Below are 13,820 nucleotides of genomic sequence, written 5' to 3'. Positions count from 1 at the left end.
TGGAAAGAGATCCATACTAAGACACATCATAATTAAACTTCTGAAAACTAAAGGCAAAAAAATTTCAAAAGTATCCAGAGGAAACTTGTACCTATCTATATGGGTACAATTAGAATGATAGTGAATTTCTCATCAGAAACTGTGGTGACCAGAGGAGGTGACATAATATTTTTCAAATATTAAAAGAAAAAAACTGTCAACCCAGAATCCTATAGTTGGCTAAGGAATGAAGCACAACATTCTCAGATGAAGGAAAACTTAGAGAATTTGTTGCCAGCAGACCTGCCCTAAAAGAACCACTGGCAGAAATTCTGTTAACAGAAATGAAATGATAGAAGGATCTTTGGAACATCAGGAAGAAAGAGCATGGCAAGAAAAAATATGGGTAAATACACTAAACTTACTTCTCCTCTTGAGTTTTCTTATGTTTGATGGTTGATGCAAAAATTATTTTACTACCTGACGTGTTTAAATGTAATGACAGGGACTTCGCTGGCAGTCCAGTGGTTAAGACTCCACGCTCCCAATACCGGGGGCACGGGTTAGATCCTTGGTGGGGGAACTAAGATCCCACATGCTGCAAAATAAATAAATAAATAAATGTAATGCCATGAAAATATTCATGGCAATTATATTACAAACAAGGGAGGGTAAAAGGACATAAAGTGAGGTAGGGTTTCTATATTTCACTCAAACTGGTAAAATGACAACATCAGTAGACTGTGATAAGGTATGTACATATAGTATAATACCAAGAACAACCAGTAAAAAACATACAACAAAAGTACACTCAAAAAATGATAAATAAAAATGGAATTCTAGAATATGTTCAAGTAACCCATAGGGGGCAAGAAAAATAAAACAGAGAAAATAAACAGAAAACAAAAAATAAAATGGTAAGCTTAAGCTCTAACGTATCAGTCATTACAGGAAATATGAATGATGTAAATATACCAATTAAAAATTGGCAGAGTGGGGCTTCCCTGGTGGCACAGTGGTTGAGAATCTGCCTGCTAATGCAGGGGACACGGGTTCGAGCCCTGGTCTGGGAGGATCCCACATGCCGCAGAGCAACTAGGCCCGTGAGCCACAACTACTGAGCCTGCGCGTCTGGAGCCTGTGCTCCACAACAAGAGAGGCCACGATAGTGAGAGGCCTGCACACCACGATGAAGAGTGGCCCCCGCTTGCCACAACTAGAGAAAGCCCTCGCACAGAAACGAAGACCCAACACAGCAGAAATAAATAAATTAATTAATAAACTCCTACCCCCCCCAAAAAAAAAATTGGCAGAGTGGGGCTTCCCTGGTGGCACAGTGAAGAATCCGCCTGCCAATGCAGGGGACACGGGTTCAAGCCCTGGGCCAGGAAGATCCCACATGCCACGGAGCAACTAAGCCCGTGCACCACAACTACTGAGCCTGTGCTCTGGAGCCCGCGAGCCACAACTACTGAAGCCCATGCGCCTAGAACCCGTGCTCCACAACAAGAGAAGCCATCGCAATGAGAAGCCCACGCACCACAACAAAGAGTAGCCCCCGCTCACCGCAACTAGAGGAAGCCTGCATGCAGCAATGAAGACCCAACATAGCCAAAAATAAATAAATAAATAAGTATTAAAAAATACAAATAAATTGTCAGAGTGGATTAAAAAACGTGACTCAGGGCTTCCCTGGTGGCGCAGTGGTTGAGAGTCCGCCTGCCAGTGAAGGGGACACAGGTTCGTGGCCCGGTCCGGGAAGATCCCACATGCTGCGGAGCGGCTAGGCCCGTGAGCCATGTCCGCCGAGCCTGCGCGTCTGGAGCCTGTGCTTCGCAACAGGAGAGGCCACAACAGTGAGAGGCCCGCGTACCGCAAAAAAAAAAAAAAAAAAAAACGTGACTCACCTATATGCTTTGTAAAAGAAACTCACTTCAAATATAACAATATAGGCTGGTAGAAAGTAAATGGATAGAAAAAATTATATTGTGCAAACCTTAATCAAAGGAACGCCAGAGTGGCTGAATTAATATTAGATAACGTAGGCTTCAGAGCAAAGAAAACTACCAGAGATGGGGGGACATTATATAACAGTGATAAAAGGGTCAGTCCACTAAGAAGACTTAACAATCCTAAATGTGTGTGCAGCAAACAACACAACTGCAAAATATGTGAAGCAAAGCTGATAGAACTGAAAGAAGAAATAGACAAATTCACAATTATAAATGGAGATTTCACCCCTCTCTCAACTGAGAGAAGTAGACAGAAAATTAGCAAGTATATAGAAGGACTCAACACCACCACCAACCAACAGGATCTAATTGCCATTTATAGAACACTCCACCCACCAATACCATAATACATATTATTTTCAAGTGCCCATGGAACATACACCAAGAGAGGCCATATATGGGCCATTAAAATAAACTTCAGCAAGTTTAAAAGCATTGAAATCATACAGTGTTTTCTCCATATACAGTAGGATCAAACTTGAAATCATGAACAGAAAGATAATGGCAAAAATCTCCAAATGCCATATAATTCCACTTATATAACATTCTTGGAATGACAGTTTTAGTAGTAAAGAACAGGTTAGTGATTGCCAGGGGTTAAAAAGGAGGGTAGGGAAGGACGGAAGTGAGTGTTGCTCATGTAACAGGGCAACACGGAATCCTTGTGGTAATGAAAATGTTGTCTCTGAATCATGTCAATATCAGTATCCTGGTTATAATATGATTTTGCATTGGGGAATCTGGGTAAAGGGTACATAGGATCTCATTATTTCTTAAAACTTTGTGTAAATCTATAATTACCTCCAGATAAAATGTTTAATTAAAAAATAGAGATCTGCAAGTGTTACAGAATTATTTATAGCAAAGGAGCACTAAACTGAGATTTTCTCCTTTACATAATCAGAGAATTGACCTGAAAGTAAATAACTTTCTCACTAAAACAAAACAGAACAAAGATGTACACTGATACCATTTTTTAACCTAACAGATTAGCAAAGGTCATAAAGTTTGATAATATATTTGAGAGCATATGAGGGGAACAGGCACTCTCATGCACTGTTGGTACCATCTATGGAGAGCAATTTGGTAGTCAGTTTCAAAATTAGATGTGCACATGCCCTTTGACTACATTTCTACTTTTGAATCTGTCGTACAGATCTACTTTCACAAATGCAGCATGACATGTGTTCAGTGTTATTCATTGTAGCATTGACTGTAATAGCAAAAGATTGGGAAAGCCTAAATATCCGTCAAGTAGAGCGCCAGTTAAATTATTGTACATCAAGAAAAGGGACTTATGTGAAGCCATGAAAAAAATAATGAGAAGGCTCTTTACTTACTAATAAGGAGTATTTTTCAAGGTATTTTAAATGCAAAAAATCAAGGTGCAGAACATTTTGTATCCGTGTTGTGTGTGCACATGTGTACATACATACATGTGTATATGTGCATACATTCCTTTAAAAATTTAATTGTATATAGAGAACACTTTTGGAAGCATACTTAAATTGCTTTCTTGGAGTGGAACTGAGTAGCTAGAGATGAGAGATATGGAAGGAAAAATTTTGCTGTATCTTTTGAACTTTTAATTTTATGAATGTATTACTGAGTTAAAAAATAAATTTAAAATATTATAAATGATTGAGGAAATCTTGTAGTAATGGCATAAAAACTAACTTGTTATTCATACATTCAGCCATTAGTAACTGATATGGATAGTTGAGATGTGTTCAGTTCACACGGTGCAGAAATTTGTTTTTATAGGTTTCCACTTTTTCACATATTTATATTTTGTTTTTTACAAGCAGGTACATAACTGGTTTCTCTGAATGGAGAGATACAAGCAGTGTTTAAATTTTGTTTTTTTTTTTACAATATTTCTTTGATTTTCTACAATGAACACAAGTTGCTGGCTTCTTTGCATCACACAAGTCCAGGGGATATCGTCAAGTGCAACAACACTGATAGTAAATATATCATATTTATAATCAGGAAAAAAGGAGATTTAAAAGACTTTGCACAGATTAATTTGTAGTTTTTTTAATGCATTTGAAGTGTAGTTAAGTTCTGGGCTATGATAGGTACTATTAATTAGGAAGCCAATTTCAATGAGTAAATATGACACAATTAATCATTTTATCAAAGTGACATTACTGTTTTAACTTATCCCCAAATCATTTCCAGTCTTGATTTTTGCCACTTGGTTTTTACTCTCTGCCCTCGGCATCCCACACAGCCGTTACCATTTAGCACCTGGTAGCCTAACAAGAGATGCATAGTGCACAGTGATTGATTTCTTTGCTAATTAGTTCCTACTAATTAGGGACCCTCAAATACTTAAGAAAATCTACCAGTGTGACTTGAATAGCTCTAACTAATAATTCTGGGTCAAGCCATAGTTGATAACATGCAGAAGACTTCATTCCTCATGTTTTTGCAAAGTGAGAAATTTGAGTTTTTTTTCTATAGTGAGGTTTTTAGTTTAGTTAATTAATAGTATGTGTCTTTTCATTGCTTCTAGGTAAATCTTACAAACCATTGCGGTTTCATGGGAGGACTACAAAGAAATAAAAGCACTGGATTGACCACACCATATTTTGCTACCTCTACAGTTGAAGTAATATTTCACGTATCAACAAGAATGCCTTCTGATTCTGATGACTCTTTGACCAAAAAAGTAAGTGCTAAGAAAAAAAGTGCTCAGAGTTAAAATCTTAGTAATACATAAAATATGTAAGCAAGTCATCTAACTGATCAAGAACTATTTCTGAGTACTCCATTCTTCACCCAGTAGTGTCTTCAGAAACAGTATTGTTGCAGAGTAAACTGTTTTCCTTAATGATATGATTGAAAGTTATAGTCTTAACAAAGCATTTGCCTTCAAGAAAATGGGCATCAGACAAATTGAAAAACTTCTGTATATGTTCAGATTGGTGAAATTATAATTCAAGACCCCACACACGGAGAGATATAACGTTTATATTGATTGACGGAGAGGAAAAAAATTAAAATGTAAATTATTACAAATCACTTAAAATATAACGTGCTCTCTCATAAATTTTAACTAAAGCTAATATAGCAGGTAAAATAAGCATTAATTCATTAAAATAGATTTTACTGCCTTAGAATATTTATGGGAGATATAGTGGAATGGTTTCGATGGTCCATGTCTTTTAAAACCTACACCACCATTTTGCTGTAGCCAGCACCAGCATTCAAAAATCACTCTAGTGACACAGACATACCTCAGAATAAAGTTGTGTGTGTTCAATCCAAGTTTAATTTTTTTAGGGAGAAACATTTTTTTAAAGTGAAACCTTGTCGAACATTTCTTTATCTTCTCTTCTTCTTCTACTCCTCAATTTATTCAAAACTACTACTGAATGTAACCAACTCAATATCAAGATCATTTTACTTGGTACCCTATTATCATGTTGCCTGATATCAAAAATCTTCACACTTCATTAATAGCCTATGAAAACAGTGTTATCCTTATACTCTTTTGAAAAGGAACTTCAGAATTCCTCTCAAATATTTTATAAGATTGATTCAGTACCCTTGATGCCTTTTGTTTACACTTTAGAATACTGTTGGAAATTGCCTACTAAATGAGTAATGGTTAGAACAACTAATATATGGATGCTGATTAGATTGGAATGTGTATAAAGGTGGAGGTAATTGATGTGTAGGAAAGTAAGTATATTTAGTAACAGATTTGCTATGGAATATCTTGACATGTAGTTTTTAGAAGTACAGAATGAGACATGAATACTGACAAGAAAATGGTGAAGAGTTGGATTGGAGTAAAACTTCGTTAGAACTTCAATTAAGCACTTTCTTCCATCACCTCATTTTAAATTTGTATGAAAATAAGCCATACTCAAATTAGAGGCAATTATGAGTATCGTGCAAAAAGATAAATTATTTTAAACATTAGGACTTGGCAGTGATCCTCATTTTCATGGCTCCATGGATACAACTTTTTAACCCCGGAGCAAAAGAAAACCCTCTTTTCCTTTTCAAAAGAGTCTAAAATTAATAGTATTTTCAATTGCAAACATAAGAGCAGAACAAAGTATATCATTTTTTGTTGAAATTTTTTTTAAAGAAACTTACATCAGGATATTTTTACTTCAGTATATTAAACCTGATGGTTAAAAGGTACTTGAAATTTTATTCCTGCAGCCTTTGTAGAAATATCTCAAATAAGTAAGATTTCTTATTTCCTTCACAACAGTCACAAAGGTCTGTCCTTAATTATTTAAGAAGAGTCTGAAATGGATGTTTAACAATCCATTATCATAGCAAAATTAATTTTGGAGATAACACCATTTAAGAATTGTTAAATGGTTGAGTTCTAATTAAAATTATACCCTTAAATGGTGAAATGTTTAAGTACTGGATTTATTAGGGAATGTTGAGGGATTAAACCTTGAACACTAATAGTTTATTTCATCTATAAGTATAGAAATTTTTTATTGTGGAAAAATATATTTAAAACAAAATTTATCATTTTAACCATTTTTAAATGTACAGTTCTTTGGTGCAAAGTACATTTACAGTGTTGTACAACCATCACAAGTATCCATTTCCAGAACTTTTTCATTTTCACTTGGTTCAAAATATTTTTTATTTTCTCATGAGAATTCTTTGACCCATGTGGTACTTAGAACTGTGTTGTTCAATTTCCAATTATTTTGGGCTTTACCAGCTATCTTTTTGTTATTGATTTCTAGTTTAATTCCATCATGGTCTGAGAGCAGACATCATATGATTTCTATTTTTTTTAATTTGTTAAGGTGTGTTTTATGGCCCAGATGTAGTCTATCTGGTGAATGTTCCATGTGAGTCTGGGAAGAATGTGTGATCTGCTATTGTTAAATGAAATAGTCTATGAATGTCAATTATATTCACTTGATTGATGGAGCTGTTGAGTTCAACTATATCCTTACCAATTTTCTGCCTGCTTGGATCTCTCCTTTTCTGAGAGGGGTATTAAAGTCTCCAACTATAATAGTGGATTCTTTTATTTTCCTTGCAGTTCTATCAGTTTTTGCCTCACGTATTTTGGCACTCTGTTGTTACGCATATACACCTTAAGGATTGGTTATGTCTTCTTGGAATACTGACCTCTTAATCATTAGATTATGCCACTCTTTATCCCTGATAACTTTCCTTGCTCTGAAGTGTACTCTTTCTAAAATTAGTATAGCTACTTTCTTACTAGTGGTATCATGATATATCTTTCTCCATCCCTTTACTTTTAATCTATATGTATCTTTATATTTAAAGTTGGTTTCTTATAAAGTTGGTTTCAAGCCTCACACAGTTGGGGCTTGTTTTTTTTGATCCGCTCTGACAATCTCTGTGTATTTGGACCATTGACATTTAAAGTGATCATTAATATAATTGGATTATTTTACATTTTTTTCTGCCATTTGTGGTTATAATTGAGCATTTTACGATTCCGTTTTCTCTCCTTTCTTAGCATATCATTTATATATTTTTCTTTTTAAATTTTTTTCCAGTTCTTGCCCTAGAGTTTGTACTATACATTTACAACTAATCTAAGTCCACTTTCAAATAATACTATACTGGTTCACTGCAAGTACCTTATAATAGCACAATATGCCTAATTCTTCCCTCCTATCCCTTGTGTCATTGCTATCATTTATTTCACTTATACATAACCATGTGTATACATAAGCATACATTATCAAATACATTGTTGCCATTTATAATCTTGAACAAACTGTTATGTGTTCGATTAATTAAGAATAAGAAAAATAAAGTTTTATTTTGCCTTCAATTATTGATTCTCTGATGCTCTTCCTTTCTATATGTAGATCTGAATTTCTTTCCTATATTGTTTTCCTTCCCTCTGAAAGGCATTTCTTGTAAGGCCAGTCTACTGGCAGCAAATTCCCTCAATTTTTGTTTGTCTGAGAATGTCTTTATTCTTCTTTACTTTTGAAGGATAATTTCACAGGGTACCGAATTCTAAATTAGTAGAGTTTTCTCTCAGCACTTAAATATTTCACTCCACTCTCTTCTTGCTTGCATAATTTCTGGGGAGAAGTCAGATGTAATCCTTATCTTTGCTCCTCCATAGGTAAAATGTTTTTCCCCCCTCTGGCTTTTCTCAAGATTTTTTCATCTTTGATTTTCTGAAGTTTGCATGTGATATGCCTGGATGTAGTTTGGGGGCCATTTATCCTGCTTAGTGTTCTCTGAGCTTCCTGGATCTGTTGTTAGGTGTCTAACATTAATTTGGGGCAATTCTCAATCCTTATTGCTTCGAATATTTCTTCTGTTTCTTTCTCTCTTTCTTCTCCTTCTGTACATAAATGTTACACTTTTTGTGGTTGTCCCACAGTTCTTGGATATTCTGTTATGGGTTTTTTTTTTTCAGTCTTTTTTCTCTTTGGTTTTCAGTTTTAGAAGTTTCTATTATTATATCCTCAAGCTCAGAGATTCTTTCCTCAGACATGTCCAGTCTACTAATGATCCCATCAGAGGCTTTCTTCATTTCACTTACATATTTTTTATCTCTAGCATTTCTTTTTGATTCTTTCTGAGAATGTCCATCTCTCTGCTTACATTATCCATCTGTTCATCCATCCATACTTTGACTACTTTTTCCATTAGTTCCCTTAGCATGTTAATCATAGTTGTAATTCCAGCATCCCTGCCATATCTAACTCTGGTTCTGATGCGTTTTCATTCTCTCATTCTTCTTCTCTGGGTTGTTTCCACTTTTTAGCTGTTGTGAATAATGCTGCAATGAACATTGTCCTGCAGGTATTTGTTTGAATCCCTGTCTTCAGTTCTTTTAGGTATAGACCTATGAGTTGAATTGCTGGGTAATATGGAAATTATATGTTTAGCTTTCTAAAGGAACTGTCAAACTGTTTTCCATAGTGACTGTGCCATTTGACATTTCTCCCAGCAATGCACAAGAGTTCCAGTTTTTCCACATCCTTGCCAACACTTGTTATTAGCTATCCTAATAGGCACAAAGTATTATGCTTTGTGGTTTTGACTTGCATTTCCCTAATGACTAATGATGTGCATCTTTTCATGTGCTTATTGGCCATTTGTATATCTTCTTTGGAGAAATGTCTGTTCAGCTCTTTTACCCATTTTTTTTAATTAGGTTGTTTGTAATTTTCTTGCGTTGTTGGAGTTCTTTATATATTCTAGATGTTAATCTCTTATCAGATATATGACTAGCAAGTATTTTTCTCCCATTTTTGGGGTTGTCTTCTCTCTCTCTTGATAGTGTCCTTTGAGGCACAGAAGTTTTTATTTTGATGGAGCTCAATTTATCTATATTTTCTTTTGTTGCTTCTGCTTCTGGTATCAGTTCAAGAAACCATTGCTAAATCCAGTGTTGTGAATATTTTCCTGTATGTTTTCTTCTAAGAGTATTATAGTTTTAGCTTTTACATTTAGGTTTTGGATCCATTTTTAGTTATTCTTTGTGTGTAGTATGAGATAAAAGTCTGACTTCATTCTTTTGCACGTGGCTATCCATTTGTCCCACCACCATTTGTTTAAAAGACTACACAGTCCTTTATTGAATGATCTTGGCATCCTTGTCAAAAATCAATTGGCCATCTATGCAAAGCTTTATTTCTGGGCTCCCTGTTCTGTTCCATTGGTCTGAATGTCCTTTTGCTTTAATTAAATGCTTTAATTACTGTAGCTTTGTAGTAAGTTTTGAAGTTAAGTAATGTGAGTTCTACAACTTCATTCTTCTTTTTCAAGATTCCTTTTACTATTCAGAGTCTCTTGAGATTCCATATGAATTTTAAGATGGGTTTTTCTATTTCTATGAAAAATCGTGTTGGGATTTTGATAGGATTGCATTGAATCTTTGGATCACTTTGAGTAGTTTTGTCATTTTAATAATATTAAACCTTCCAATCCATGAACATGGGATATCTTTCGATTTATGTAGTCTTTCATTTCTTTCAGCAGTAGTTTTCAACATATATGCCTTTCTCCTCCTTAGTTAAATTTATGCCTTAGAATTTTATTCTTTCTGATGCAATTATAAATGGAATTGTTTTTATAATTTCCTTTTTGGATTGTTCATTGTTAAAAATGCAGCTGATTTCTGTGTGTTAATTTTGTATTGTGCAACTTTGCTGAATTCATATATTCTAACAGGTTTTGTTGTGGAATCAGGGTTTTCTGTATATAATCATGTTTTTTCAATGTCTCTGTGGAGAAACAAGAGCTTGCTTGGTCCACCATTTTGCTGACATAACACCCTAGAAGAAAATTTTGTGTTTTTTTCCCCCTTTAACCTAATTAATTCTAAATGTAAAATTATTTAGCAATTTAACAAGTGGAATAGTACAAGTATTTTTTTCCAGTTATTTAGTTTTTTGGGTTTTCTTCAAATTATTAGAGAAAGACTGCAGGCAATTAATGGCATAGTATTCCAATTGTTTAGTATCGAGATGCCAGAAATAATGTAACTTTTAAAAATGCAAGCATGTGTTTATAATTTTTAAAAAATTTATAATGCAAGCATGCTATTATATTAGTTGTCAAAGTAACTATACCTGTTTTTTTGAAGAAAATTACCCTGGCTAGATAGGCTTTTTTTTTACTTAAATAGAACAATTTAAAGGGCTTATTTGTTTGTTGTAGTGAGAAAATTTCAAAACATAACTTCTTTCACATGTATAATACCTACCAGATAAAAACAAAACCTGTCAAAATTGTAAACAATATGTAATAAAGTGGTATCATTTTGGAAGGTATAGTTCTCTTATATTCTCAAGTAGTAATTTAAGTAACTTTAAGTAAAATCTACTGTTATCAAGGTTGGGGCTAAATTGAAGCAATATTTCACTTAGTTCAGTAGAAAGGAAAAATTTACCCAGTCTCATAATTCAGTATAAATTATTCTAAACCTTCTTTTCATAGAAATTTAAAAAAGTAACATTTATTTCTCTATATACTGAGTTTTCCCTTTCCCTATTCTCTGCGATTCTTGCCGTTACTGCTCTTCAGAGTCCTAGTATGTAAGATTTTTCTAAGTAACAGTCTTCTATTTTAGCTCTATTACAGTATCAATTTCTTTTCAATAAAAGGTTAGATCCTTAAACTTAAACATAGAAACCAGTTGCCTTATACCAGTTTTCCTTAATAAAAAAATCACTTTCTGTATTGGTATTTTTTCTCCTGAATTTAATAAATTCCACATTAGTGGTAATAAGTTGAGGCCTAGAACATGTGTCCTGTTACAAATGAACAATTGGATATCATTAGGTTGTCCCCCTTTGCTTTGTACATATATCTTTAGGTGTGTTAATCCATTCAGTAGACACATTAATGAGCACTGGTTGAAGTGTAATATTGAAGGAAGTAAGGCTTGTTGACCTCAGCGTGGAGTTTAATACCTCTAATTAAATTAGATGGTCAACAGTCATTTAAAGAAATAGCCTTGCCTCTGGCAAGGTAGAATTATGTATGACTCTGGTTCTTTGTTTTAAACTTGATAGGAGAAAATCATTTATATCTGTTTTATAGAAACTAATTTTAGTTTTCACTTTGTGTTTAAAATATCATGTGGTGATTTTGTAAATTATTTTTAAGCATTTTATTTTCTCAGAATGAGAGGTAAATATCTTTGAACCTCTTTAAGTGTTAGCATTTTATTTCTTGTGAAGAAAGGCTTTTTCAAGGATCAAAACGGTAGCGACAGAATTTTTACAACATAGACTATACTTTTTTTTAACAAATTAACCAAACTTTCAGTCTAACAAAGTAGTCTCTCTTAGAAATACTACGCCACCATATTAAAAATCCTGATATAACTCCAGTCCAAGCCATCTGTTCTATAAATTCTCTCTACCTGAGGAAGATTGACAGAAAATGGTTAAAAATAATTTCCACTTAACTGAGTTTATTCACCCCTAAAAATCAAAAGTGCTGCAAGCATTGGTATAAAGTGTTCACAGGAGCTTGTCTCATTTCCTCTGTCTCCTTGTTGTAGCCACTTGCTGTTACTCTGCTTCATAGGTAGCTGAATCATCCTTTTAGGAGTTTGATGAAGATCAAGTTGAGATAATTATAACCTACTTTTAGTTGGACTCTCTAGCCTATCTTTCATTTCCTGGACCCCCCAAAAGAGGGGAAAGAAGCACTTTATTTAAGTCAATTCCCTCTGAAATATTGTTAGTGTACTGGACAGCAGTTCGTTTTTTGTTTTGAAATTTGGTTACAATAGTTTCGCAGATAAATGAGCTCTGTTGAACTGCTCAGTCTGATTAGAACTTTAAATCCATTTTTCTTTATTTTATCTAGAAATACTTAAATATATACTTCACTTTGAAGTAAAATATACTTCACTTCCCAGAGAACTATATGCTAATATAGTCTGGAAAAGGAATTGGAAAACAAACTTAAGGAATAATAACAAAAATGTTTTCATTGTTTTAGTAGAAGTGTAGTTAATGTAATAGTTAATAAATGCTATGGAATTATACACATGGTTGTAGTCCTAAATCTAGCCACATTACATAAAATAATTATGTTTTAATATAATAGACTCTACCTTTAACCCCGATTTCTATAAATATACTCCTGATGACAAGAAATGAAGATAAAGAAACAAGGAAGTATAAATGGTTCAGAGCAGATTTATCTCAGCACTGTGAATGGTTTAATTTGGATGGTATAGCAGTGGCTTCTCATTGCATATAGAATAAAATTCTAATTCCTTACTATGGCCTTCAGTGCCCTACAGGATTTGGCCACTTGCCTGCCTACCTCCCTGATCTCATCTTCTGTCACTTTCCTTTTCACTTACCACAATCTGGCCTCACTGGCTGTCATTCTAACCTGCCATCATGTCAAGCTCATTCCCATCTCAGGGGCTGTGCACTTACCTTTTTTTTCCATTTGAAATGCTCTTTCGTCACATTATCAGGCTTTTTCATCCTCATTGTTCTATTCTCAGACTCACATGACAGTTCCTCAGAGAGACCTTTCCAGACCATCCTAGCTAAAGAAGCCCTCTCTATCCAGTAACACTATCACATTACCCTATTTTATATTTGCATAGCACGTATCACCATCAAAGTGGCATATTTAAATAAAGCCATAATTGCAGATAATTCTATTTTTATGCTGTGCACTATGTAATGATAGAAAACAATTTGCTAAGTAAGTACTGTGACATTATCTTTTTAATAGCATATTTATTGAGTGCCCACTCTGCTAAAGTATTGTGTACTAGATGCCGTGCCTATTGCTTCAAGAAGCTTTTCCCAATTACTAAGAATGAATAATCCAGACAGCAAGTGAATTGTGAAAATGTATGAGCGTATGTTTTTTTACATGATTGAGGAGTATATGATAGTTTATGTTTTGCTACATGAGTGTCTGGAAGGTGAGGGGCAAAGAATGAGGGCTTGGGGCAGTGAGTATCAACTCAGTTTCAATTTCTACATGTATGCCACTATCTTGTGAAGTAACTGCCTAACCTAACTAACTTCTATGCATTCTTCAAGTGCCATTATAGATCAGTTGTCTTTGTTATTTGCATTCAGAGAGGTATATTTAGAGCATTATCTCTACTGTTAATTATTCATTAATTGCTTAGTTTATTTTACTCTCTCTCCACTGGACTTAAAGCTATGTGAGAGAAGAAAATATGTCTGTTTTTCCTCACCGTTGTATCTTTAATAGCTAGTGCAGTGCATTTAGTCAGCTCTCAATATTTGCTGTTTGAAAGAGGTAGATAGGAAGGAGAGAGGGAAGGAGGAGAGAAGGCCTTTTAAGAACTCGTGAACTAGTCCAGCTGTG

At 34.3% G+C, this 13,820-nt stretch overlaps 1 protein-coding gene across 3 annotated transcripts in view; it reads left to right on the top strand.

Moving 5' to 3' along the window:
* RALGAPA1 (Ral GTPase activating protein catalytic subunit alpha 1) overlaps nt 1-13,820 on the top strand; it is a gene marked incomplete at its 3' end in the record, with an annotated part of 235,275 nt that overhangs the window by 189,617 nt on the left and 31,838 nt on the right. For all 3 annotated transcript variants that reach the window (XM_079701197.1, XM_079701195.1, XM_079701196.1), the window contains one exon: nt 4,513-4,668. In XM_079701197.1, coding sequence (XP_079557323.1) covers nt 4,513-4,668 — 156 coding nt within the window. The remainder of the gene's footprint in view (nt 1-4,512; nt 4,669-13,820) is intronic.

The sequence above is a fragment of the Hyperoodon ampullatus genome (genome assembly GCF_949752795.1).
Source record: "Hyperoodon ampullatus genome assembly, chromosome: 3".
NCBI lineage: Eukaryota > Metazoa > Chordata > Mammalia > Artiodactyla > Ziphiidae > Hyperoodon > Hyperoodon ampullatus.
Note: the sequence above shows the minus strand (reverse complement) of the source record. Positions and strands in the feature narration are given on the sequence as shown.